Raw genomic sequence first — 27,443 nt, forward strand, 5'->3', positions numbered from 1 at the left:
GCTTCACAAGTTATAGAAGAATGATAGAGCTTTTGGCAGTTACAGTACTTGAAAATTTTCCATTATGACATCCTTCTAATTACTTATTATTTGAACCATTTGGGCTAACTGTCTTCACACCAGATATATTTCTCAATGGAGACTTTCAACTATTGAAGCTAAATGCTTCAGCTATTCATCAGAAGTAGAATATGAAAAATTATGTTTTACTTGCCTGCTTAAACGCAATTCTTACAATCATCTACCTGAGCTGCATTGAGTGGAGTAGAAATTGCAGAGTATGGAGGAATTGGCACCTCTCCTGTAAAAATAAACCTATTGCTTTGATTTTTTTTTTAAAGCTCTTCAAATGCTCAACCACTTTTCTTTGTATACTCCACTACATGCCAGTAACTCTGTTGAACATACCATTTCCCAAAATAGTATTAATGCTCAAATGTTATATGTCATTACACGCTGTTTTCTCTTTTGAGTCCATTCTTAACTTTTACAGTCATTAGTACAAAGCAATAGACAGGTTTTTAAATTACACTGGTTCAGCAATGCCAACAACTCTAGCACTATTCCTCGGTTATCTAAGACTTAATCAGTTCATCTTAATCACATTTCATCTATGAAATTCTCACTGTCATATATGCAATCCCTGAATGTCACTGTTACACTGTTAACTGCTTCCCAACAATATGAGTTCTTGTTATACTAAACTGAATTCCTTATGTCATCATATAATTATTTTACTCTTGACAATAGGTCATTTTCAAAAAATGGAAGGGAACTTCAATCACTTCTTGACATGAAGAATTCTGTCAGCAAAGAGCAGATCAGGAATCTCATATTTACAATTAAGTGTTTACTGGCCCTTTTCTTACATGATGCATGTGGTGCTTCTCAATTAAATACACTTTCTCAATTTTTTTAAGAAGTAGCATAGTTCTATATTGTTACACATGTAATTCTTTATTAATTTTTACATTTCAATTTATATAACTTTCTTGAATACTTATGCATTTTCCTGTAGGCACATTCAGTGGCAGGCTTTTCTGATACAGGGCAACAGCAAGACCTGAAAATGTCAGAAAAAAATCATTATTTAAAAAAAAATACCAACAAAGAAAAGGATAACTTTCAATTAAAACTGTTTCAAACATGTTGCTAAATGCAAATACAATCCAGGAAATAAAAATGGTCAAAGGTAGTTTGCATTTTCATATGAAGATTATGTATGTGAGTTTGTACACACAACTCATTTACAGATAGGAACATCTACGTAAGGCCACAATGCGTGTTGTAGAAGGGTTGCCTTTTACATTATTGTCCAGATTTTCTGAAACAGAAAGCTGTACCATCTTCTTGGTATACAATGTGTTTTGTACAATGAGGAAGAAAACTCATTTATCCTAATGGCTAAATTGTCTGCATTAGTTAGAGGAACCCATTATTGAAATGTTCAGGGATCTACATGCAGTCCTCCTAGAATTCTGATAATCAGGTGCAGTCATGTGCAATAACCAGAAAACATCATATAACCTTTCCCATAATCTTACCAATCTCTATATTAAAATTTACTAAAATGCTCTGCCCTGCTGTTTTCACTGAGAGAAGAAATCCATTTGTCCGTTGGATAGAAACCTTCTTTCATGGAAAGTTCACTTCCAGTTTATGTCTAATCATTCTACATTGAGAGTGTTCTTTGGCTTAAATATTTTTTTCTTCTTTCTTAACTCCAAAGTTATGGATCTTATTTGATATGCCACTCTCCTTCAAATTTAAGGTTATTAGCAACTTTTATTTATATGCTAACTAGGACTAAAGACATTAAATAGGCAGACTCTACCCGGAGCCAACTTCCAGTTTTATAGTCCTTCTCTCAAAACAATCCATCAGAACTTCCCATCAGCAATGCTTTATGTCATGCATCCTCCTTTTTTTCTCATATGACACTATACTGAATCTTTATATGAAGCACAGATTAAATCTCATTATGGTGGTTCTTGGATAACAGTTGGACTAGCTGATCTTGAAGGTCTCTTCCAGCCTTGATGATTTTGTGAAATTGACTTAATTTTGTCAAATAATTATTTTATTTTAAAAAATACACAGTTACCACAACAGAATCTAATGTTACTACAGCAAATATATATATATATATATATATATATATTTTTTTTTTTTTTTACTTCTATGCCTTTGCATACACTATATTATCATTTGTTTCCTACGTCCCATACAGTGCCCATGGGCTCTCCTTCTAGCACATTTGTGACTTTCCAATCACAGGGCACTGTTCTTGCCCTGACAGGTTTATTAAGAGTCTTTGCTAAAAGACTTTTTTGATACTTCTAATATTTTCATAATTGAGACCTAGTTTTGTTTTCCCATCATGTCTCTAGTGACAAGACACGATGGTGTATTGCCATTGACTATACCTTCAGAGTCTACTGCCTGGCCTGTAGCTAGTAACTGAGAATTAAAACAAACAAGCAAACAAATAAATACATCCCATTAACTAGGATCTTAAGCATTATTTCCAAAACACTGTTACCCCTACAAATTATTTCAGCAGCCTAAGAGCTACTTTGAGGCAGTTTGATATCCACAGGTTGCTCAATTCCTTGCTGTTCATCACATGCCGTCTTTAGATTTTATCTGATAACATCCAGAGAGTAATTGACTTTCATCTGGTCTGATGCAAATGCATGGTATTGCTTCACATTCTGGCTTTAGTGGGCTTAACTACTTAAAGTATAAGCAAGGCTTGTCAGAACCCTCATGTGAGGACCCTTTGCACTGGGTGTGTATGGAGCCTTAGCATCTAACTCAAGACTACGGATTGTCACACATGACAAAGCAAGTGCACATTTGGCAGGTCACAACTATACAGTGAAGTACCACATAGTTCAGTGTGAAGATTTAGACCTTCTTCGTTCACTTAGTCAGTGGGGCCACAATGGGAAATAACCTTCCTGTGTAATACAGACGGTCTGACTGTCTAGGTTGAGATACCAACTGGATAGACCACATATCACTCTTTGTCCATGTGTCCAGGTTTTCTCCCTGCAGAAACTATGTTTCTGTCACCTGAAAAAAACAGCACTCAAGAATACGTGCGCCACACTCAGCTCTCATTCTGAAAGAACAGTTTGGATAAATCCACTGACTGAGAAAACACTCCAAGATTTCTAGATCACAGACTTCAGAAACTCTGAACTTGCTTGAAATCAATACAAACTCAAACATGGATGACTATGTGGGTTTTGAAGGTAAGATGTACTGCTGGAAATTCTACCTTTGTGTCATAGTCTAAACTCATCAAATTTTGTTGCACTCTGCTACTATAAATGGATATTTGAAAAACATGGCTTTTCCCTTGGCCTCCATCATGTCTAGTCACTAAATGATTCTGCGTCTGCTTATATTAGCATTTATAATTTTTTTGTGAACTGCAGATATCATTTTGTGACCCATTTTTTTAAGTAGCTACACAGTAAGCATTAAACAAAAATAAAAATTGGCATGCCTTTTGTTTTAAAAAACAGGACAAACCTTTACTGATGTTATTCTGTGCAGAAATTCTGACTTAAAAGACAGTCATCAGTTATGCTGATAAGTAATACTATTAATACTCAAATTTTGATTGTACAGCTGTTTAGCCGTGCATGATTAGGACCAGTTATATATTCAAGAGTGATTATTTTCATGCAAATAGTTGGCTGGCTAATGGGGAGAACAGCTGCTGCTTAGCAACTGGAGGAACAGAGAAAGGGGGTGACTTGCTTTATAACAGAATGAAACCTTAGAGAGAGAACACATAGTATTTGGAGGTACCAGAGAAAATGAGTGGTAGTGCTCTCTAATCAGGATGTTTCCCTTTACAATTATTGACACCCTAGGACAGCAGCATTTTCAGGTAATGAAGTGTAAACTAAAGAAAAATTATGTATCATACATGCATACACACATGTGAGTGAACAACACATAAAACAACTCCTAAAAACAAACCCTGACAGACAGATTGAAATGTAGGAAATCCAGAAACAGGCTTTGTGTCTGTCATCTATTGAAAGGGTTAAACCGATTTTCAGACTTCAGCAACTTAAACTACCACAAGCGAAGCTTTCTGGAAGAAGTGCTCTCTTTCTTCCTGCTGCTCAATCTCAGTCCCTGCACTGCCTCCTCCTCTGTGCAAGCACAGGCTTTCACACCCCTACATAATAAGGCAGATCAAGGACCGGATCGAGGTTAAAACTAACCCATATTTCTTAGTGGCATCGCTTTTACCTGGCTCAGTTTCCGAGTCAAGTTTCTTGTGCAGCTATTCAAATGCTTGCACTGACATGAGGGGGAGGGCAGGGGACCTCCTGTGACAGTGCTGACTCAAACCTTTACTGAAAATACAGTCTTAGCTTGGTGCAACCCTGCAGACGAACCTACTGACCTGACTGCAAGACAAAACTGAAAGCAGAAGTGAGCTACAGGAGACTGAGGGAAACTGAAAAGGCACCACTCAGAAAGCATGCAAGTTCCACAAAAGTGTCTGCATGGCTTTAAAACTGCCACTCAGATTAAGCTATTTATATCAAAGAGGAAAGTCTTTTTTTTTTTTTTTTTCCCCAGAGAGTAACACTTTCAGAAATCAAACTAATACCTCATATGAACAAGGAACTGGCTCTAGGTTAGGTATCAACTGTTCTTGTTCTTTCTGATTTCAAAGCATGGTTCTCCCTGATTTACTAAACAACACAAAATTTTGTCATTTTACACAGAAGACTCTACATGACATGCTTTAGCAAATCCTGCTTTATGCTTCTAAGAAGTTAGTTATTTCAGTTTTCTACACTCTTCTCCTCCGGGCAACTGGTTTCTCTTCAGCAGGGTTCCCAGGTATGAACTTGTGCTACGTCTCACACACCACATTCATTTAGGAGAAACCAGAATCCACCAGTGGCTCAAATGTCTCGGTTTATTCACAAACCCAGCTGAGGGGCAGATACAACATCACATTCTCCTGCTTGTGCAGCTGACAACAGAATGCAGCAATGGACTGCTACCCCCCAGCACAGAAGAGGACTGCTGACGTACCTTCAGCTCATGCAGGCACCAGACCACATCTGCCAGTGTTTAAAGACATTAAACTGTCAGTGAAACACACAGTGGTGGGAAGACACAATGCTCAGCAAGTTAAGAAGAGCATGTGAACAGAAAGAAAACAGAGCACGGAAGGAGTAACACAAGAACTGCTATTGTCCCTACCAAAGTTCTATGGAAAATTAAGGAAATGGATCAGTGAAGGAGCAGTACAAAATGTATTCAAATAACAATAGTTAGAGATGCTGTTTGTTAACAGGCCCCACCAGTAAGCTCCTAGTGATTTATTAGCCTTTGTGAAATCTATGTATTCGTAAGAGTATTTTTGCAGTTCCAAAGGTTTTCCAAATATTAGCTTTGCAAATGTAAACAATTGTCAAAAATTAAAGTTGTAGCTCAGTTATTCTTTAGATACAATGAAAAGAGTTTAGATTTGAACCCGATTTCAACCACTTCTGTGACACGAGATTTCTTGATGACTAGGTAGTTGGATTTTTTTTTTTCTATTCACATAAAAATAAGTGTAAGGAGGAAAACAGATGTGAACTAGAGAAAATAAACAGCTTACAAAGAAAGAGTAGGAAACCAGTTACCCTTGAGTAGACAGGCAAGCTTCCTGTTCATTACAATGAAAAAATGAAGGGTAGCAACTGCCTGACCTGTCTTTTGTTCAAATCTAAACCCAAAACACATGTAACCAAAATGCGAAACATGTGTTCTACATATTGGACGTTTGTCAGGTTTTATACATTGGTACATTTGTCTCTTATCATCCAGTCCTGCACGCACATATGTATCAGCATCGCTCTTGAGTGCGTGTGAGAGGATTTGGCCTTTTAACCGGCTCATCTCCCACACCGCCAACTCTCTGGATATCTGCCATGTTTGAGGGATTTTACCCCCGGATCCACAGCTCTCGGACAATGAGATTGCAACAGGAAGATTAAACCTAAACTCAAGGTTTTTTCAGTGCCTCAACCTAAAGTCAAGCCTGGTTCACGGTTTTCAATAAAAGCCTGCACGAGAGCGCTGTTAGTCGCAAAATAACCTCTCCTAAAGGGAGGAGGAGGAGGAGGCACAGGAGCACGGGCGGCAAGAGCGGGGGGGACGCGGCGGCAGCGGGGCCGAGCCGCCCGCAGGGACTCGGGGACGCGACCCCGCCCCCGCCGCTCCGCCGCAGCGCGCCCGGCCCGGCCCGGCCCCACCCCGCCCCGCCCCCTCCGCGCGCTCGGCCCCGCCGCCAATCGCCGCCGTCCTTCCGCAGCCCCGGCCCCGCCCCCTCCGCGCCGCGCGCGCTCGCCGTCACAGCCCAAGGACGCGCGGGCGCCGGCGGGAGCGCGGCCGCTCCACCCCCTCCTCCCGGTCCCGTCTCCCTGCTCGCCCCCATCTCCTTACGGTTTTGGGTTTTTTTTTGGCTGGCCCGTGCGGCGTACGGAGACTCACCTCCCCGCCGTTCAAAATGGCGGTCGACCAAACTTAACCCCGTCGTGTCCCGGCAGCGCTCTCTCCCGCCCCATCCGCGGCTCGGGATTCCGCAGCCTCACACCCAGCCCGCGCGGCCGATCGCCGAATCACCGAGGCCGTCCCTCTCTCCCTCCCTGCCGCCTCCCTCGCCACCAGGGGAAACGACAGAAAGATTTTCCCCCCGCTCCTACGCGCGCTCTAGCCCAGCCTGCCGAGCCCAACTGAAAGATGGGGGGGCAGCGCCTGTGTGTGTCGGGCAGTGAGGGACACCTCCTCCGCTCGCTGAGCCCTTTTCCCCCCAAACACATCGCCCATCCACCCCCTCCGCTCCCCCAGTGGTTGCATCCGTGACGACATCATCATGGCAACAGCAGCCGCAGCCCGAGGCCGGGGCGCCGCCGTCGCCGCCGGGGCGTCCGCGGGGCACGAGCCTGCGCTGTCCCTGAGGGGCGCGCGGCCGCACGGGCTATAGGAGCGCGCGGGGGGCGCGCCGCCGCGCACGCGCGCAGAGCGGCGGCATCAGGCGGCGGGGGGGGGGGGGTGGGGGGAGCAGAGACACAGCCAAGGCGCGTGCGGGGCTGGGCGCGCTCCCGCGGGCGGGCGAGGAGCGGCAGGCGCGGGGAGTGTTGCGCTCGCGCGCGCGCTCGCTGCGGCGGCGGCGGCGGCGGGCGGGGGGAGCCGTGCGGGCTCCGCGCTCGCTGCTCGCTCGGTGCTGTGCTGGTGCCTCGGCGGCGGCGGCGGCGAACAAACATGTTCTCAGTGCGGATCGTGACTGCCGACTACTACATGGGCAGCCCGCTGCCCGGCCTGGACCCCTGCCAGTCCCGCTTCCGAGAGGCCCCGGCCAAACGGGTGCCCGTCGTGAGAGTCTTCGGCGCCACCCCTGCAGGTAAGGGATGACCCCCTCCACCGACGGGCGGGCGGAGTCGTCCCCCCGCTGCGGCGCCGCGGGTCGTGCCGGCGCCGGCCCCGCCGCCGCCCACCCCGCTCCCGGTCTTTGTGGCTGGGTCGCGCCCCCCCCTCCGCGCCCGGCGCCGCCGCTGCGGCGCGTCTCACCTGCCAGCGGCGGCCGCGGGGACGGCAGGGCAGCGGCGAGGCGCGGGGACCTGCCCGGCGTGTCGCGCCGCGCCCGCCCGGGGGCTGCGCGGCCGCCGGGGCTTTGTGCGGGGCTGCCCCGGGAGAGCGGCGCAGCTGTGCACACACCGGCCCGTGCCGCCCTCGCTCCCGGTGCCCGCCGCCGCTCTCCTGCCCTTCCCGGGAGCTGTTGCTGCGGGAGGGCGAGCCGATAAGGGGAAGCCGCTGAGCGCGGGCACAAGTGGGACTTGCGCGGCACTTGGGAAGTGGGGGCTCGTGTGGCGGCAGGGATCGCGCACGGCCGGAGGCACCGGTGCTGCACTGCAGAGAGGAGCGTCCTGAGCGCCGGCCACATGTTGCCCCCCGAGACTCCCGAATGTCACATGCCACTTCTTCACTGCCTCTTCGCCCTGTGGCCTTGTGCTTACCGCCGTCCCACGTCTCGCATGTGTTTCTGACGAGCACAAACTAATACGTTCTGAGAACAAATTAAATACTTAGGAAAATTAATTTAATATGTATTGTAGTTTGCCCATATGTTAAATATTAAATTGGAAAAAACCCCTGGTTTTTGAGATATTAGACATACTAAGCATCATTGCTTGTGATCTCTTTACACTTATGCTGTGTAATGCTGACCTTGGGAATTAAGGTATTTCTGCATATTTTATTGACTGGCATGTTGAAAATTATCTATTGATACACATACATTAAATCTTTGGCAAGACAAAAAATGTGTAATGAAAGAGCACAGCAGAGGTTTCGTTCCCTTCACGCAGTTATAGTAGAGCAGATATTTTTGTTGTATTTTTGGTTGGCTTGTTTTTTTTTTTTTTTTTTTTTAATCCAGAATTAACTGTCTTCTCTGTTTAAGCACAGAGAAACGTGACATATTCAAGCTGTTGTGTTCTGATGCTACTGCAGCTCCAAATTATTAAGTGAATGAGTGGGATTAATAGATACAATATTGAAATAGTGGGATCTATTTTATTGTAGCTCTAATTCTGCATACAAAGGAGATATTATATAATAATATTTATGTAATGGCAGGAGTAACTATTTCATGATTAAAAAATGTAGAGCCTGAGGTTGTTGGCAGGTAGCAGGATTTTTGTGCATGCGTGTGGTTAACTCATTAAGGCTTATTTTCTTTTAAGAAAGTATTTAGGCTATGCCATATCATGAATGTGGCATCATAAAGTAAACAGTGAAGTAGTTTAGTTGTCCAGCTATTAGGAATACAGTAGGAAATCCCTGGCTTCCCCAACCATAAACTTTAATGTCGGTTTGCATAATAAAAGTGTTTCCAATTTGTCTTCGTTAGAGAAGACAATTCGCTTGAGTCTGCAAAAGCAGTGTTACTTGTCTATCCTATTTATTTTCTTTTCGAACTTTTAATTTTTTAACGTTCTGTACCTTTAGTAATGTTTGCTGTAAAGCTTCATTAGCTTCTTATTGCATCTCTGCGTTGTTGGTTTTTTTTTCTTTTTAGAAAAGCAGACAAATGTAATTCTCTTTCTTCAGAGGTGTTGTACCTAAGCACTCGTTGTCAGAAGTACTCTGATAGTGATTCCCAGGTTATTTCTTGAGAGCTGAAATTTAAAACGAAGTGTAATCACTTATATCTACACTGACATTTTCTTTGAGGGAAAACGAATAGTGAAAACAACTTCTAGCATACTGTCTAGGATAATGGGATGTCCCTATTGTTTGGCTTACAGGTAGTGTGATACTTGTCTTCACTTGAGTTGGTCTGGGTGGGAATAACCCTTTCTCACCGGGTTTAATGTGTGTGCCTTGCCTCCAGGAGAGGTGCTCAGTTGCCTTGTTGGCTCCATGGAAGCAACCCATTATGGCTGTATCGGCTGCTTCACCTCCAGCGTGATTAACTTTGCACGGCTCTTAGTGCGTTTATAGCTGTGTGCCCAAGCTGTGCAGCTAATTGAGAGTCAGGTTCAGAACAGACTCCAAATTTCACCTGCTGAGTGAAGGGGTATATGATTGGTATATGGCAGTGGCTTATGCAGTTGTTCAGAAAATCAGTCGTCTGGCACTCCTGTATCCTTGTGTCCACCAGCAGCTATGGATAGTGGTCCTGAAGGCACCCACCTGTGCTTTCTGCCCCATCTTGTGGAGGTACTGCAGTCAATGAGGTGTGTGAATGAAGGGATTGCCAGTGTTACCTTTGAAGGCTTTATGTAACCCAGTAGCAATTAATTCGTAAAGGTTTACTGGTACAATTGTCAAATGAAAGCGGCTTGTGGTTGGCGAAGGAAAAAAACAGACTTCTAATTAAAAGTAACTGAAGGATCAGCTCCTAGAATGGACTGTGTTGGCAATAACATTTGACAACTTCTTTGTCTTTTGAGGAAGAAATCTTGTTGTATTTGGCAGGGCTATGCAAATTCTGTCTTGATGTCCCACATCTAAGATCTTGAAAGACGACGCATCAAAATTTTGTTTAAGCCCAAAGATCTGCCTACTATATTCTGTTATTTTGTGAAATAAAGAGTAAAATTCTGATTACTATAGCAAGAGGTGAAGTGATCTGGTTGAGCCGTTTCATTCAATTTTAGCTGTTTGGTGCTTTAAGCAGACTGGCATGTCTGTTGACATAGTGACGTGGACAAAAGTATAATTTCAGAAATGCTGCAACACTGCCATGGTGGTAATACAATGAAAACAGTGATGAATTCATGCTTTATTGTATAAGAGCATAGATATTATCTGATACACCAGTATTTGTATCTCTAAGGGAGTTTCATAGTATTGCTGCTTATACATAAAAACAATAGGTTTTAATTCACTAGGAAATGCTCAAGAACAGAACAAAATCACATTCTATTTTCAGGTAGTATGGTCTGCTAACTAGTAATTTTGTAAATGCTTTTTGTAAAAATAGAAAAAAGCTTTGAAAAATTGCAAGGCCTGTTGTTTAGAGCGAAATCATAATGAAAATGTATTTTCTGTTAGTGTATTGTTGTTAGTTGGATTGCCAATTCTTGAATTGTCATTCCTGTTGCTAATCTGAATCTTGTTGAGATTTTTGCAACCACATAAGTACCTGAATTTATAGCTTCAAAACACATGTATTTAAGGTAAGGCATATCTGTAATCATTAAAGTCATGTATGTTTATTGTTTTGTTTGGGAGGAGGTTATTTCATAGATTTTAGTCATTGAATCATGGAATATGCTGAGTTAGACGGGACCCATCAGGATCATAGAGTCCAACTCCTGGCCCTGCGCAGGACATGCCAAGAGTCACACCATGCGCCAGAGAGTGTTGTCCAAGTTCTTGAGCTGTCAAGCTTGGTGCTGTGACCACTTCCCTGGGGAGCCTGTTTCAATGCCAGGCAAACCTTTTTCCCGATATCAAACCTTCCCCTATGCAGCTTCATGCCGTTTCCTCAAGTCCTGTTGCTGGTCAGGAGAGTGAAGAGATCTGTACCTGCACCTCCTTCATGTGGAAGCTGTAAGACTGCAATGAGGTCTCTCCTTAGTCTCCTCCAGGCTGAACAAACCAGGCAGACCTGAGGCTTCCTCTCAGGGCCCTTCAGCATCCTTGTGGCCCTCCTTTGGATGGTCTCTAATTGCTCAATGAGTCATGTTCAGGTTGCTGTTGACCAGAACCCCCAGGTCCCTTTTCTGCAGCGCTGCTCTCCAGCGTCTTGTTCCCTGATCTATACACAAAACCAGGGTTACTCCATCCCTGGTGCAGAATCTGGCATTTGACCTTGTTAAACCTCACATGGTTGATGGTTGCCCATTTCGCTGATTATTAAAGTTGCTCTGTGGGGCCTGGCTGACCTTGAGGGAGTCAGCAGCTCCTCCCAATTTAGTGTTGCCACAATCTTACCTAGTATTCCTTCAAATCCTATGTCCTAGTAGTTAATGGAGATGTTGAAGAGAACTTCGCCAAGGATGGAGCCCTATGGAACCCCACTAGTGAGTGGATGCCATGTGTGCATTATTTTTATTCCTCTGAAAAAGTGTGTGGAATTTAGTTCCTGTTTGCAAATCAAGCACTGCAAGTTGCCCTAAGCCTCATTCCAAACTCATTTGGGTGATCTCAGAAGAAGGTTGCTATCCCATGTTGCTTCCATTTAGCTGGTACTGTGAAGATTTGTTTACTATGAGATCTGTTGTGGTGTATGGGGGTATTAAAGCTTTGATTTGTTTCCTACTAGCTCTTAGTCATTTCAAGCTTTTGGAGTCTGTCCTCAAGATTTCACTGACCACTTCAGAGCATGTATGTGAATGCTCAGTTGAGTGTTCCTGTCAGGTGCTTATTCGGTTGCAGAAAGAACCAAGCTGTAAATCCATTTATAAAAAATCAGTGACACTAGATGAACTGGGTGTCATTTTAGGAGAGACTGTAATAAGCAAGCTGAGGTTGCTAAATTATCACTTCGCTAAACAAGATGAGCACAAGTAACTGAGGATACTACTCATACACCACATAGGAGATACCTGTTGATGTGTGATAATGAGTATTGTCAAACAGATAGTTGAAATATTAGCAAAAAAAGTCATTTTGATGTGGATGTGATTTAAGGCTGATATGTGATAAGTCTTACAAAAATGGGTGCACATTTTTAAATTGCTTTTGAAGGGTGTTAGGCTGAAAAATGTGTGTTCAGTTGACAGGAGGGCCTTTTGAGAAGGCAGATTAGGAATTTACGTAGGAAAAAGCAGTTTGTAATTTGAGGAGTAATATAACTGCTGTCCTCAACTGCCACTTTATGTGTTTGTCTTGTTTGGAGGGGTTTTATATTTTACATTATGAAATCACTGATCCAAGAAAGAATCTTACTCAGGGCAGCACAGAAACCCAGCCAAAAAAGGGATGTTTTTAAGTTACTCTTGTGTGCTTTTGATTACAAGTTTTTCTGAGGCTAAATGTAATTCAGAGTAGGGACTTACAGTCAGCAGAATCTGAATGTATATCAGGTAGACATCTAAGTTTGGTGCTTTCACTTCTTGGGTTTTCTGAGAGGGGGAGAAGAAAAGCAGAGGCAAAAGCTCCAGCTAAAATCTGGCTCCCTTCCAGCAGCAGTAGCTCTGGTATGACTCAGTGAGTGAAGGGGCCTGCTTATCTTCTTTTTTCTGTTCTTCCCCCTCCCCTTTCCCCCTTCACTGACCTGGCTAGGCTCTATGTCTGATCCCATCCAGTGTTTGTCTTTCTGTCCTCTGTTATTGCTCATTTGAGAAGGACTGAACTCACTGCTGAATTTTGCTGCTTTCTATGCTCTGCTCATGATGAACTTTTCCTCTCCCCATTTTCACTGCCATTTCAGACACTGTCCCTCACAGTGGGCATTCCGTGTCGCTTCCTTAGTTCCTTGTTCACAGCTGTGCTTCGTTCCAGTTGCTGCTGCTTCCCATATTCCATTTCCCAGAAGGGGGTACTACTTCTTGCTAACACCCTTCCACTTTCTTCTGCGACTTCATGGTGAGAAGATGCGAAAGAGGATATAGCCATTCTGGTGAGGCTTGTGCCTTTGCTTTACCTTTTTGTGCCCTTTCCCAAGACATAGCAGCATACAGCTCTTGATAAAGGGTTATTCTGTGGGTCTGCAGAATGGCCTAAAAGATTTTTGTGTTGTACAGTGCAGCTTCACTTCCAACATAACATTTCTGCATCTTGCACTGGCAGGCTTTTCATGCTTCTGAAGAACTGTTTGAAAAATTGTCTTATGTATTTAAAGGATATGTTTTCTAAATTGTCTAAATTTCTAAGAGTTTTGGTGGTTTGGTGGGGTTCTTGTGTTTGGTTGGGTTTTAAGAACCTTCTGGAATTTTTCCTTGTTGGTTTTTCGGGATTTTTTTTAGAGAGGCATTTTTTACATACTTTCTATAGATTGCCTGCTCAGTTCTTTGAGCAATGAGCGGCTGCCTGAATAAGCTGAGATTGTGCTTCACTAGCATGAAATTTAAGTAGCCAATTTCATACTTGTATATATACAACTTGCTAAAATTCTGTTTCTTAAATAAACTTTAAAATACAGGGACAAAATTGATGTTCTAAATAGAATCTAGATACTGGGTTCATAACCAATATTGTGCTTCCTATTGTAGAGTACCTCCTGGTCAAGTCACTGAATATTTTTGTGCTGTTGTAATTCAGTGGAAAAAATACGTGCATAACTGACCCTACACGCCTAAAACTCAATCAGCTGCAGACTTCAAAGTGTCCCACAAAGTAGCTGCATCTGTACTGAATCTGGGATTGGTTTTTATGATTAGTGTCCCTGGAAGTAGACCAGGAACTTATCTGTCTTAGCTTTAATTTTCAGTTCTGTTACATACTTCTTAAGGGTGCTTTTCAGCTGTGTGTTGAAATATATTCTTTTTCAGTGTGTAAAATGAACCACCTCAAAATAGCACACTGGTCTGAAAATAGTTGTCTCTCTTATTTTTACCAGAGAAGCACATGCATATCACAACTGAGGTTGGCAGGATGAGATGATGTGTAAACACTCAGTGAGAAACAGCTCCTGCTTAGTAATTTTTGCAGTCTGAGTAGGCAAGACAGATCTCTGAAAGAAGGAAGCAGGTGTGATAATACCATGCTATCAATTTCTTCTCAGTCTCTCATATTCAAAGTTCCAGTATTGATCATTTAATAATACCCTCTTCTGCTAACTGTTGTCATTACCTTGGTGTTGTCCTTTACCCTTGGTTGACTTGATTGACCACTGTGTGCAGTGGACCTCTGAGAAGCATGATGGTGAACATAAAACCGTTTGGAAGGAGGCAGTATGAACGCTCCTACTAAAAGATTTATAGTTGATTTTCTGTCTCACAAATGAAGCAGCTGAAATTTTTGATAATGATTAGACAGAGTCACTGAAGATTCAGTCTCATGTCACAGGAGACCTGTTCATCAAAATCTCAGGACAATTGGCACTTGAAAGTTTTTTTCTTTTTTAAGTACACCTAAAGAGACTCCATTATGTCCAGCTACTGCAAAGCCAGTATTGCAAAGCCCCTTGATCGGTGGATGTTGAGGTGACAACTGATGGACTTGCTTCTTTGCCTTTTCCTCACTGTCTGCCATGTCGTATGTTCTGCCCCTATATGTTACAATTGTTTGCATTTTTTAAGTTCCTGTATATGTCTTCTCTGTATCATACTTATTCTATGGGGAAAATTGTTTCACTGTATTGAATTATCTCACATTTCGGGAACGTGTTCTTGACAGACAGCAAAGTTTACCTGTGTAAAGAAAAGGATGAATTTACTTAGGGCCCCACATCAAATAAATAGCAGAACTGATAGTACAGTGAAGAAGCTGCCGTCTATGACCACTGTTATTTCTGTGCTACTACATTGCCCAGTAAGAAAATAATGTGAACAGTAATGTTCTTTTATATGTTGACCAAATTTACAGTTGTGGTAACAATTATAAGAAGACATAGGCTTGGTTAACAAGGTCCAGGGATTGATTGCAAAGATCTGGTGTGAAATCTGTATCGTTACACGTAATTGCACTGTTATTCACAATACCTATATGTATTCTGATGAAGCTAATAATTCTGAAGAAAACAGTGGAATAATCAAGTGTGCAAGCTTGCAAACAGGAAGTATTTTTCTGCCAGCGATACAGTTAAGACTGAGAATAGAGCCCAAAATATACAAGAATCTACACAAATACCAGAAAAGTTTGTACCATATATAGGGTCTGTCTGAAATGTCACTTCTTGCATAGGCTGCATTCATGCGTGTTTGTTACCGCTCTTTTCTTTCAAGAGCTGCTTTTTATTACAGAGGAGTTATAAGGTGTACAGAAGTTTGTGGTTTTTTTGGCAGGGCATTTAAATAAAACTTCACACTTGCTGGCTGGGCTGAGCCATATGGCTTATTAGGGAACCATTTGATGTCTGTATATTTCAGCCTTCCTGTGATCAGTATGCAGACAGCCATTTCGGATAACTTCTTCCACGACTCATATATTTGCAGTCTGTCATGTTGACTGCATGTTTATGAGTTCGTGTTATGTTACTTTGGTGTATATGTGCATGCCTTCTCTGGTTTCAGGTTGGGGAGTCATCATCCTTGGAGGCACTTAAAAGATCTAGGGATGTGGTCCTGGGCAGCCAGCTCTAGGTGGCCATGCTTGGGCAGGGAATTTGGTCCAGGTGACCTCCAGAGGTCCCTTCTAACCTCAGCCCTTCTGTGATTACGGAGATTACTCTTGTCAGCAGTGAGTATTCAGGTGCTCTGTACAACCTTTGTGTCCAGGTAAGCATGGTTGCATTCAAATGGTGTGGAAAGGCTACCAGGTAGCTAGCTGTCTTTAAGCTGATTGTCCTACAGCTGTGAAAGGTTTTGGTGTTGTTGGTGAAAACTGATTAAGATTGGGAAAGAAGAAGAGAGAATATTCAGTACAGAGACCATTGCTAAGATGTGTTGGTCCCTTAGTGATACGTTCTTTTTGTAAAAATTGGAGAAAAAGTAGGAGCAGCCCTGCTTATTTACATTCAGGTTGTGCCTCTGTGCTGTTTGCTGACTAAACCAGTGTTTACTACAGCAAAGCTGTGTGTCCTATTTTAGGTGCAATATCAACATGCGATACTCAGTATGAATATTGAAAGGACTGTGGAATGTTGCACCTAATCCATAATACCTGACATTACACCTCAGGGGAGGTTTACAATAGAAGTTTTCCGAGTTTTGTATAATGAGATGTATAATGAGTCTTTCATTTTGTGTTTGAAACTACCTAGGTGGGTTTCTGCATAGCATAGATCTTATTAAGCTGTGGGCATTGAAACTGATTCAGCCCTCATGTTGGCAGGTGCTGCCTTCAGATCAGTAATGAAGAAATTTTTATTTCTGCCACCCCTATTATGCTTATTAACCAGATGAAGAGGCAGTTTTCTGGAGTTCTTGATATAGAAACTTCTGTATTTTCTTTTGAAAAGTTACATATTTAAGCTAGCTAAAATGTTACAAAATACTTGATGAATTATTCTTCATGTTTTTATGTCATTTTCCATTGACCATTAAGCAAATGAATTTGTGGCACTCACATTTGGAAGCAGTGAAACCTATTTTGCTGTCTGTAGAAAGTCAGAAGAGATTACAGGCAGATTCTTATGCTGAGGTAAAATAAATCTATGGCATCAAATATTTTAATGTTTGAGCTGTTTGAATTAGCTTTGTGAAACTGACACAGCCATCTTTACTGTTAGACCAAACTAGTAGCAATAAAAGCAACATAGTTCTGCCATGGGTTATCTGTTTATCTGTTTCTTACAGTAGAAGTGTGTTTTCACCCTCAGATTAATATTAACGTTGGAAGGGACATCTCTAGAGATTGTCTAGTTAGTCCAAGCACCTTGTCCAAAGCAGGACTATCTAGACCAGCTCCAAGGATGAAAATGCCACTGTCTGTCTAAGTGACTTCTACTGTTTGACCACACAACACACCAAAGAAAGAAGGCCACCAGACTTCTTTGTAAGTTTCTGGTGTTTCAGTTTGTGCTCATTGCCTCTTGTCCCTTCATTGGGTGCCACTGAGGAGTCAGACTCACTCTTCTTTAGTGCTTCCTCTCCAGTATTTATACACATCAATAGGATCCATCCCACCTTCTCTTCCTGAGGCTACAAAATCCTGGCTTAGTCAGCCTTCCCTTGTATGTCCGGTGTTCCTGGCCCTTAATTATCTCTTTATGGCCTGACTCTAGTACGTCCGTGTCTGGTGCTGGAAAACCCAGACCTGAAGCTCGCACTCCAGGATGCATCTCACCAGTGAGAAGAGTAGAGGAGGAGCATCATGCCCCTCGACCTGCTGGTGTTATTCTTCTTAAAGGTACTCAGGGCACTCTTGGCCTTCTTTGTGGCTATTCATTTTTGTTCAGGACCCGTGGGTCCTTTTTCTGTCAGAGGTGCTTTCCAGAGAGTGCCTCCAGCCCCTAGTGATGTATGGAGTTACTCCTGCCCAGGTTAAGACATCATTCCTCCTTGTGGGGCTCCATGAAATTCTTCTACCTATTTCTTCAGCCTGTTATGAATGTCAGCATCACCCTTTGGTGTATAAGGCACTCCTGCAGATTTTATCATCTGCAAACTTGGGAGGTGCACCTGTTCAATGTCTAGGTCCTTAATGCAGATGTTAAACAACATTGGCCTGAGTTTTGACCATTAAAGTACACCACAAATGTCTGGCCTCTGTGATCCATTATTGCAAGGCTGCTTCTCCACACAAGTTTCATTCCTCTCCTTGCTGTATAACAGTCAAATCTGTTTTAGAGATCTCCAGTATGTGTCTTCTTACCCCTTCCTTTTTTTAACACGCCATCCTCTGAGGTTAAAGTATAAGCACTGCATCTCAATTCTGATTGCAGCAAGGTTTGTTTTGTAACATTTATAAAACTTCTGTATAGATATCTTGGGTATGTTATGACTTTGTAAAAGTAATAAATCCTGGATCTGGATTTTCTGGGTTTTGATGGTATGTTTTACCTGATGGAAAACATGAGAATTTTGTAAAATAACTGAATATGAGTCATCATGTGACTAAAAAGGTATTCTGTATTGGAAACACAGTTTTAAATTGTCCCATGTTTTTCTTACTTCAGAGGAGTGACATATGTTGTACATTTATGCCATGGTAATTCAGGTCATTCTTTGTTCTGGTTTTTTGGGTTGTGTTTTTTTTGTTGGTGGTGGTTTTTTTGATGTACCGTTTTTGAGGAATTGTGCATTGACATGGGCATTTGTAAACCTGCAATTCTCATGCAGAGACTAATTTAATATCTTTACAGTACAGATTCCTGGTTTCAGTCTGATGCATTTAAAAAAAACCCAAAAAACCCACATCAAGAAAAGTCAAAAATAACCCCGAAAAACCCCATCAACACACTTTCAGATAGGTGGAAGAACAGAATAAAATACTGCTAAGCATTTTCAGATTGTACCAGCATATCAGGTTTTGGTGAACTCGTGGTTTTATGCCAGCAGTTGGAAATCAAATCAAGGAAATAAATAGTAATTTTTAACCACTGCTATATTAAAGATAAAAGATTTAAGAATCAAAACCAGTTGTTTTAGGCAGTGTGCAGAGAATAGTGGGATGGTCCTCACTCCGAAAATGTTATGTTCTATATAAGTGGAGTGTTAAAAGGTGTAGAAAGAGTGATATGTTACAAAAACAGATGGCATGGCAATATTGTTATTCATTATTTTGAAGTGGAATTTTGTAGGAGGGATTTCCTGAATGGAAAAGCAGGGGCAGGGCAGGATGTGTTGAACGGAAGATTGGGATCAGAAAGGAATATGTAGAGCATGTGAGGTGAGCTGAGGGGTGGGGGCGTTTGGAGGAAAGAGAGCGCTGAGAGCCAGGACTGTGGAAAATATTGATATTGGAGTTGCAGTAACAGGGACCAGTTATCTAAGGCTGCTCCCTTTTGGATTTGCTTGCTTGGTCTTATGGGACTGACTTGTCCCCTGAAATCTGAAATCTATCTCTGGTCTTGTGGCTGGAGGTACATGAGATGTTGCATGAGGTTTATTGCTCTGTGCAGTAGGAGAAGAGAGAAAAGCAAAGTCCCTGTGACTGTCCAAGAGGTGTAGAACATAGTGAAGAACTGCAGTATTCTCATCAGCACTATGCAGGTTGTAAATACCTTTTATATTGCCTTCTTTTCGTGACAATTTGTATTATTTTTAGGTTAAGGGATGTGAAAATGTAAATAAAACAAATATCTGGTGTTCATCTTCCCAGTGTATCAATATAAATAAACTAAAAACAGCCAGACTTCAAGCCAGGTTCTGCAGTGACGGGTACAAAACAAAATGCATCTCTTGCTGGCTGAGAAAGACAGGTGGGGCTGCATAGTGTTAGGTGCGTATGTGGCAGGTTTCAAAAACAGAGCAAAACACAAATGCTGTGAAAAACGTTTCTTCAACCTGATCATCTCTTTAGTGCCAATGGGCTTCTTGTAGCCTGTTTGTTATGTTACTCAGTTACTTTCATAAAATCTTACTTTTTTTGTGTAAGCTTGATTTGTTGTAAGAACATCATAACAGTATCTTGTTCTTTCCAGGTTAGTCTTTGGCTTTTTCAGAATGTTGTTCTCTCATGGAAACCACTAGCAATGCAGTGTTTTGTGTTTATTAGTAATTTGGCTTCTGTAGCCATCTGACTCACAGTAAGCCATTTAATTACAGTGAATGTTTTAGTTTGACTTTTTAAAGGATGAATGACTGCATTTTTTACTTATAGTACCCCAGTGACTAGGGATTTGGTATTTTGACAGCAGAACATGTAGTGGTGAGAGGCTGAAGCTTATGCATTTTGCAGTAAAGTTGTGGAGGTAAAATGGTGGTGGAAAAATAACCGTAGATCAGGCTGAAGTTGGCCAGTGAAACTTGAGTAAGAAACTGATACAGGAGAAAACCTGGTGACTTAAGATTGCGCAGTAGTGCTTTTATTGTCTGAAGATACATAATTTGGTCCACAAGAGTCAGGAGAAGCATATGAATAGTACAGAACTTGTCTGTTGTTACAGCTGCTTTGCAGAAGCCATCAGTTGAAACTTAAAACTTGTTCATACTGTTGAATCTCTACATCAGATAACTTGATGAGTTGCCAATCCAGTGGTTTGCATTTTCTTTCTTCTATATTTAGTTAGTGATTTAAAATGTTTTCTGGTGTGCAGTATTGAACAGGAGTTTCTTGGTCCAAGAATTTGATTCAGTAACCATCACATTGCATAAATGCTGCTTTTTGAAGCTTTCAGATTTTATTTGGCTGGTGTTGTGACAAGTAAATGGTCAGGTGTGGTTATTTGTTTATGCCTTTACGCTAGGAGATCACTTAGAATTGCAGGGAAGAGGCAAGAGAGGGGAAAGGACTAATTCAATATGTTTGCTAAGGGACATGTTTTTGGTAGTCTGGCTTTTTGGGTTTTGGTTGTTTTTTTTTTTTTTAATGGAGGTAGACTCAATCTGTTGTCCTCAAGTAATTGGGTTCATTGTTAGCACAGCATAATTGAGGTTTCAACTGTTCTAGTGCTGAAAATAACTTACAGCTTCAGACTGTTTTGTGAACTGCATATTGATGCTGCAATGAGTAACTGAGAAAGGCAGATAATTTTCTACTGGCTGTGTTCTGAATTACTGCACACACTGCAGCTTTGCAGAAGTGTGCTCTTTTGGTTCATCAGAACAGTAAAACAGGATACTTCTAGTACTAGAGGTGGCATATTCCTGTGAGAATTACAGGAGGAGAGACAGATGAATAAAAAAGAGGAAAAAATGGATCTTGGGGAATTAGAAGTCCATTCCATCTGCATTCATGAAGGATTCTCAATTTTTTTTTTCCATCTAAACATACTAAATGGTTGCTTTATTTCTTCAAATGTGGAATGATCTGTTACAGATATCGGCCATTACTTAATGTAACTAAATGCAATGGAATTAGATATATTCTGCTACTCCGAATATAATCCTAGTTCCTTCAATATCTCTAAATTCTCTTTAAGTGCATACTCAGAACCATAGGTTTTTTTGCCTGAGTAGAACCTGATATAGCAGTTATATATGTTATGATACAGTTTTGAACAAAATTTTATACATTTAAATTAGATATTTAAATTTTCACCTTTTTTTTTTAAATTAAGTGATATTTGGAAAATTCTCCAGCTGTAGTATTGATGTCCTTCATTTTCTTAGAGTTTTCAGAAGAGTAGAGAAGGAATATGTGATAGGGAAATCTGTCCACTAAATCTTTGTGTCAATACCAGCGTGATTTGATATGATAGCAGTCCCATGTCATTATACTTCGAAGTGTGTATTTAATTTATCAATAAGGGGATTTTTAGGGAAAATTCAAATGTTTGGGAAAACATTGTTTAAAAATCAGTTCAAGGATAAAATTTGTAGTTAAGGATGATAGTGTCATCGATGCAAAAGAAATTACTTCTGGTAAACTTCTGTGGAGGTGAGGGCAGTTCCTTTTTTCATGTGTTGGTTTTCTAAATACTCGTAAATGTTATTGATACTGGTGCCCCCCAGAATCTCTCACTTTGTTGCTTCTTTCTGTGAAACCTAGAGTAGTGGTGAAAGAGAAGGCATGTTGTGCTTTTCATAGTTGGTAGTGAATTGAACCTTAATTGCAGTTCCAGAAATTCCTTCCAGTGTTCCAGCCAAGGAATAAGCAATCAAGTCCTTGTTGTTATTACTATTTGAGTACTAATCAGCTACTTTTAAAAGTAAAATATTTCTTTTTTCCTTGTAGCTCTTGTATCCTTTCAATTCTGTGTAATGTGTTAAAGTACCAAGGAGTAAAGTGGATTTTTTAAAAATCAACCTATGTTCTAGTAGCTGCTAGCATTTAGAATAAAGAAGTCTCCAAGCTGACACTGGAGGCTAGCCATGTGAAAGGACAAGGTGCCAACTGCATGGATTATTTGGTTTTCTGGCAAATAGCTTCTGTATACACTCATCCCTAACTCAGAAGTAAATCTGGCCTGAGGTAATTCCTGCTTTTATGAGTTAGTTCAAGTTTGGTTCTGAAGTCATGAAGCACTAGTCACATCTGTAGTGAAAATTGTTGCTCTTTGACCATTTTTGTAGTTGCACAGTGGGGTCAAAAGCTCTTTTGCTATTCAGGAATTTCAGTCACATTTTAAAATAAGCTCAGTTGCAACCGATCATCATTTTCTCTCATTGCTAAGAGAGAAACAGAACATATTACTGTATGTTGAAGTATTCAGTCTTAAAAAGGCTTCTGAAGATCACCTCTCAGGAGGTTTAGTGGTATTTCTGCATAGGCCCATTCATAGACAAAAGGCTTTACTCCAAAGAAGGATAGTGATGGTTGGAATTGTTGTAGTTCTGTATTAGAATTTGCTCAAGCAATTAAAAAACGTGTTTAAAAAAAAAAAAAGTAACCAGATGTTTTCTGCTGTTAGTAAAGAATGTGATGAAAATGGAGTGATCTTTTCCAAAGAAATAAAGTGAAACAAAAGAAATTTTGGCTTAAATTAAGACTCATAATTTCCATTAAGTGAAAGGAGAAAAAAAAAAGAAGAAATGCAGTAGTTTCTGATTATAATAATTAATATTTATTTAGAAATGGCTTGCACCTTTTCGAATGGGGAGACAAATATTTATGTTCTGTAATTGTTTGTTAATGGAGTTCTTGATCCCCAGCTATTGAACGGCAGCAGCCACAGTAACAGAATCAATGTGTCCAAAATGTCACATTTGCAGACTTTTATTGCTAACACACCATTGTTGTAAGAAACCATGTGTTAGATCTTTCTTTGTTTTAAGACAGTTTCTTAGTACATGAGACATCAAAATTTCAACGGACAATTCATCATTTGGGTGCAAGGAAGTTTGGTAGTACATGATCTGGTTGATTCGGTTATATAACATCAAGATTTGATTTTTCAGTAGTGTGTAAGAATCGCAGTTCCTATAAAACTAATATATTTTTGGCTATCTCTAGGAATTCCATTATTACAGTTTTTTGTTTGTTTGTTTTTAATAAAAGTGTGCTGCAGATGCTTTTATTTAGAACAGTAATTGGAGTCTTGTGAGGATTTTTAATGCATAATAGTCAAAGGTAGTTACTTATTTGTAGGAGAAAATAAGGAGAGCCCACAGTCTCATTTGTGATTCGTGTAGGAGGTTAAGTTTTCAAATGTTTTTGGCAATAATTTTGAAGTGATTGCCATTTTTCATGCAGTCATAACTTGAGAGTTTTGTCTCCCTGGTTCACATCCTAAACAGAATTTTATACTTCAAGACTTGAAAACCTGATAATAGCAAGATAAATCAAAATACTTCCCATATCAAACCACTGAGCATTTAAACAGTATCACTGTTATTTGGTCATTTCTTTGTACATTTAAATATTATTTTCAATTGGATTATACTCTTGCAAGGTAAAATTTCCTTCAGGTTGGCCTTGCAGGATTATGCTCAGATTGAAAGCTGAGAGTAATGTACAGAATCTTTACAAAGTCATGTGAAATTTCTTTCTTTTAATTTGACTGCTGCAAAGAGTGGGTTTTGAGTTTTATCACATATATAAATTGTGTGACTGCTTTTTTCTCTGAATGCCATGTATGTGGTTAGTGAACGACTTTGTGCTTTAAAATATTTAATCAGTTATTAATTTGGTTATTACAGATGTGGAATCAAGACCAAGTACAAGGTCATGGTAGATTCGAAGTGGGATTCATCCTCCTTTTCATGCCACTAGGTATTTTAATCACAAGACCGTCATTTAACATGATGATATGCACTAATGCTTCTAAGAATTCCTCATAGGAAATGTGCCTTTATGCCATAGTATTGTGCTCAGATTTGTACAGCAACCTAATGAGCAATACTAAACTGGGCACAAGACATTGTAGAATATATATATTGGAAAGTCACTAGACAGAAGGTTTTATTAAAAGATTACATTTTGAGGGGAATTAAAGAAGGCCCATTTCATTAAAGTTTATGCTTTTTTTATCATGTGCTAAGAAAGACTTTGAGTATTTTGTATTGATAAATGATTTTCAAGACTCACAGCATTGTGTTTTATGCTCTAAAAATTGAAGTTTTGACTGTGCTGTGTCTTCTAAAGTTTTCGAAACATGTTTAAGTGCAAATCTGCGTATATGATAGTGCACTTCCACTTCCTGAAAGAACTGCTTGAAGAATAGTCCCTGACATATTTTGGCTCACATAGTTCCTTTATTAAAAAAAAAAAAAAATCCTGGACAGGGAAACTTGGCAGGCAGTCATATTGGAAAATAATAAACATGCCTCTGCCAGAAGTGTTTGAATTTGTTACAGTCATCTGGTCAGGACTAGTAGCTGCTTGGAGAACTATGAATGGCAACAGTAAAGGCAGAGGAACAATTTTTCTACAGGCATAGGGTTTAAATGATGCTTATTTGGAAGACTGCCTTTGTCATCAAAGAGTTGGGAACATAGGGGGTTTTTTCTCTTAAAGCTTTTTTCCTGAAGAATTTAAAATCTGTTTATACTACATATAATTAAAGCATGTTTTGAACATTGATTTTAGAACAGGACAGTGCAAAAACACCCCAGTGACAGCAGTGAATTATTGTTCTGGCCAAGGCTAAGAGAGCAAGTAAATAGCTTTACCTGTGTTTTGTATTTCAAAGTCTTCTGGTGGTTTGAATAGCAATTCTTTTATGCTTTTTCAAGGGGAATTTTTTTAGCTCTGAAAAGGTTAGAGCCCTGGAAGTTTTAATAGTCAGCTTCTCTTTGAGCTTGCACAAGAGTTATTATTATTTTCTCTCAACAGAAGGGTTTCAGGTTGTTTCCCCAGTCCACAGCCATAACTTGTAATACTGTGATGTAGCAGTCACCTGTGTGAGAAGTTCTGCTGGGTCTGTGCTTTGCTGTTGATTCACTTAATATCAAAAGTAAAATAAGTACATTCAAGTTAATTGACTTGGATTCCAAATAATCAGCAAGTGTTGGTCGCAACTATATAAACTACTTTTAAGCACAGATTTTTCATTCTGATTATGGTCCGTTTCCTCCAGTTGTCCGATTGTTTGAATGTTCACTGGAAAGGTAAGAGCAATCTCATGGCTAGGGTGCTAGAGTTCAGATTTTGGTTTTTTCTCTCAGTTTCCTGTGAGGCTTTGGAAAATGCTTCTAATATCTATAAAAATATAAGTAGAAGTAAAGTTCTAATTTATAAACAGGTGCAGTGCTGCGCTAGTAATCTAACCTGAATAATTTGAATCTGCATTGTCTTGTTTCCACCTTTTGGTCTAAATGCAAATAAGAAAATGTGTTCTTTTCTGCATTGTCCTGAACTTTGCTATTAGTGCTTCCAGGTTCTTCTGTTTTGCATGCCTGAGCGAGTTCAAGTGTGTCAGTTGTTTCTTAAACTCATTATTAATAATTTCATCATTGCTGTTCAAAGGATTGAGTTAAACCTTTCTCTCAAAAGCACCAGGAGCTGGGACAGTAAAATAAGTATCATTGTCCAGAATAGAAGTGAACCCATTAGTACTGGAAATAAAATGCACATAATTTCAAATCTGAAACATGAGAATGGGAAAATTTCTTTTCCATGGTACTGGTGTTCTCAAGAGATTTTTCTGAACTTGGGTCTGGGGCCTCTAGTTAAGTAGTACTCGTTGCTTTACAAAACTGTACATCCTGAGAAATATTTTACTTTGAGAAATGTTTTACTTCTTTTTTAAAGGAACAGGAGATGATGGCAACTTTATACTAAAACAGCCTAAAACCATTTACTAATCAGTAATCTTTATGGACTGTGAGTTAACTGCACCAATAACTGTCCAGCAGACCTCAGGGACTAAAAATACCTGGAGCTGTGATTCCTCAGTGTACTTTTGAACTTGTATAAACTTCCTCATCTGTCTCCTGATACAAGATCATTAGTGCGAAGTTGTTGCGTGGCTTCAGCAACATGGTCTTTCTTTTCAAATCTTGGAAATGTAAATTATTACTTCTGAGGAGGACTCTTAAATGCTCATTTAAGGTATGTCTTCACTAAGCAGTTAGCAGTAATGCTTCTATGGTTCTTCTCCAAAAGTTTTCATATAATTTACATTAACAACCTACCTGTATTTTCAGATTTTGTCAAGATTACTGGTTTTGGGAAAAATCACAGATTGGAATTCAAGCACATTTCTTACTCAGGCTTGTTGTGACTATGCAGCTCAAATTATTTTTGGGGCTTGTAGTCCTTCAGTCATCTGCCTGCAGTTGTTCTCAAGGGGCATGTAAGCTGACAGTATGTGCTGGTAAACTCTCTTAGAGGATCTCAGCATGAAAAGTAGAACATACCACTAGAGGTACATGGATGAACAAGGAGTTGTGAAGATGCAGATTCACTGACTGGTGTATTACAAACACCTCCTAGGTGCATCTAAACACATGTGAATAAAGTAAAAGCTATTTTTGAAGAGATGAAGACTATTGGTTCTCTGACAATAAAAAGAAAAATGTGTTCAGTAGCTTCTAGTTCTCTTTGTTTTCTTTTATGGCTAGCTTCTACAATTCCAGTAGTTGTAGCATGGGGAAACAGTGGTTCAAGAAGGTTACCATATGTGTATTTCTGCCACCAGCTGAAACAAAGAACTAATAATAAATGCTTGTTTTACTGTAAGCTCTTGGGTAAAAAGCAATGAGTCCAGTACATAAAATCAAGTAGTATGGAATAAACTGGCATCAAGGGTTTAATAGTTTCATTTAAAAATATATTAAAAACACATTAAATTACCATTCATAGTTAGTCTGTATTGTTATTTGCAAGTTTTGCCCTTTAGTGTGGTCAGGAGACTTTATCCTGTTCACTTACTAAGTGTACAGTCTCCTAAGAGTTCTGTCCTGTCCACATTGCTCCCTCTTTTTGCTAATATTTGATCTTAAACTCTCCAGCATGCTTTTTGTTATTTTGGTTTTTTTCATGTGTTTTCATACTAGCCCTGCTTTTGTATGAAAACCCTTAGTCTACGTACATGGACGTTTCATTAATGGAGTGAGATGAATTTGGTTTGGATGTTGCTATTCCAGTTACCAAGTTCTACTGAGGAGCTTAATTAAATCCTCTGTGTGTCTTAAATGTAGATGGCCTCCATCCTATTACTAAAATATGCAGCTTTTAAACTGATTACAGGTCAGAACTGAGGATTTACTGTGATGCAACTGGATAGTGATGATAATTCTCTCAGTGCATTAGAAAAGCAAGTTCTTTGTGATCTTTAAGCATTCCTGTTGGTTTCGATGATCCATTTAACTCAAAGGCTTAATATAGTAAGATGTGAAATTTTTATGTTAAAGTTGTATAGG

General features: G+C 40.4%; 1 protein-coding gene across 1 annotated transcript in view; it reads left to right on the forward strand.

Moving 5' to 3' along the window:
- The first annotated feature begins 7,299 nt into the window (after positions 1-7,299).
- Positions 7,300-27,443, forward strand: part of REV3L (REV3 like, DNA directed polymerase zeta catalytic subunit) — a 115,652-nt gene continuing 95,508 nt past the window's right edge. The window contains exon 1 of the mRNA XM_066179405.1: positions 7,300-7,438. Coding sequence (XP_066035502.1) covers positions 7,300-7,438 — 139 coding nt within the window. The remainder of the gene's footprint in view (positions 7,439-27,443) is intronic.

This window comes from Chamaea fasciata, unplaced genomic scaffold, assembly GCF_029207755.1.
Source record: "Chamaea fasciata isolate MVZ Bird 193981 ecotype frontalis unplaced genomic scaffold, bChaFas1.0.hap1 SCAF_3, whole genome shotgun sequence".
NCBI lineage: Eukaryota > Metazoa > Chordata > Aves > Passeriformes > Sylviidae > Chamaea > Chamaea fasciata.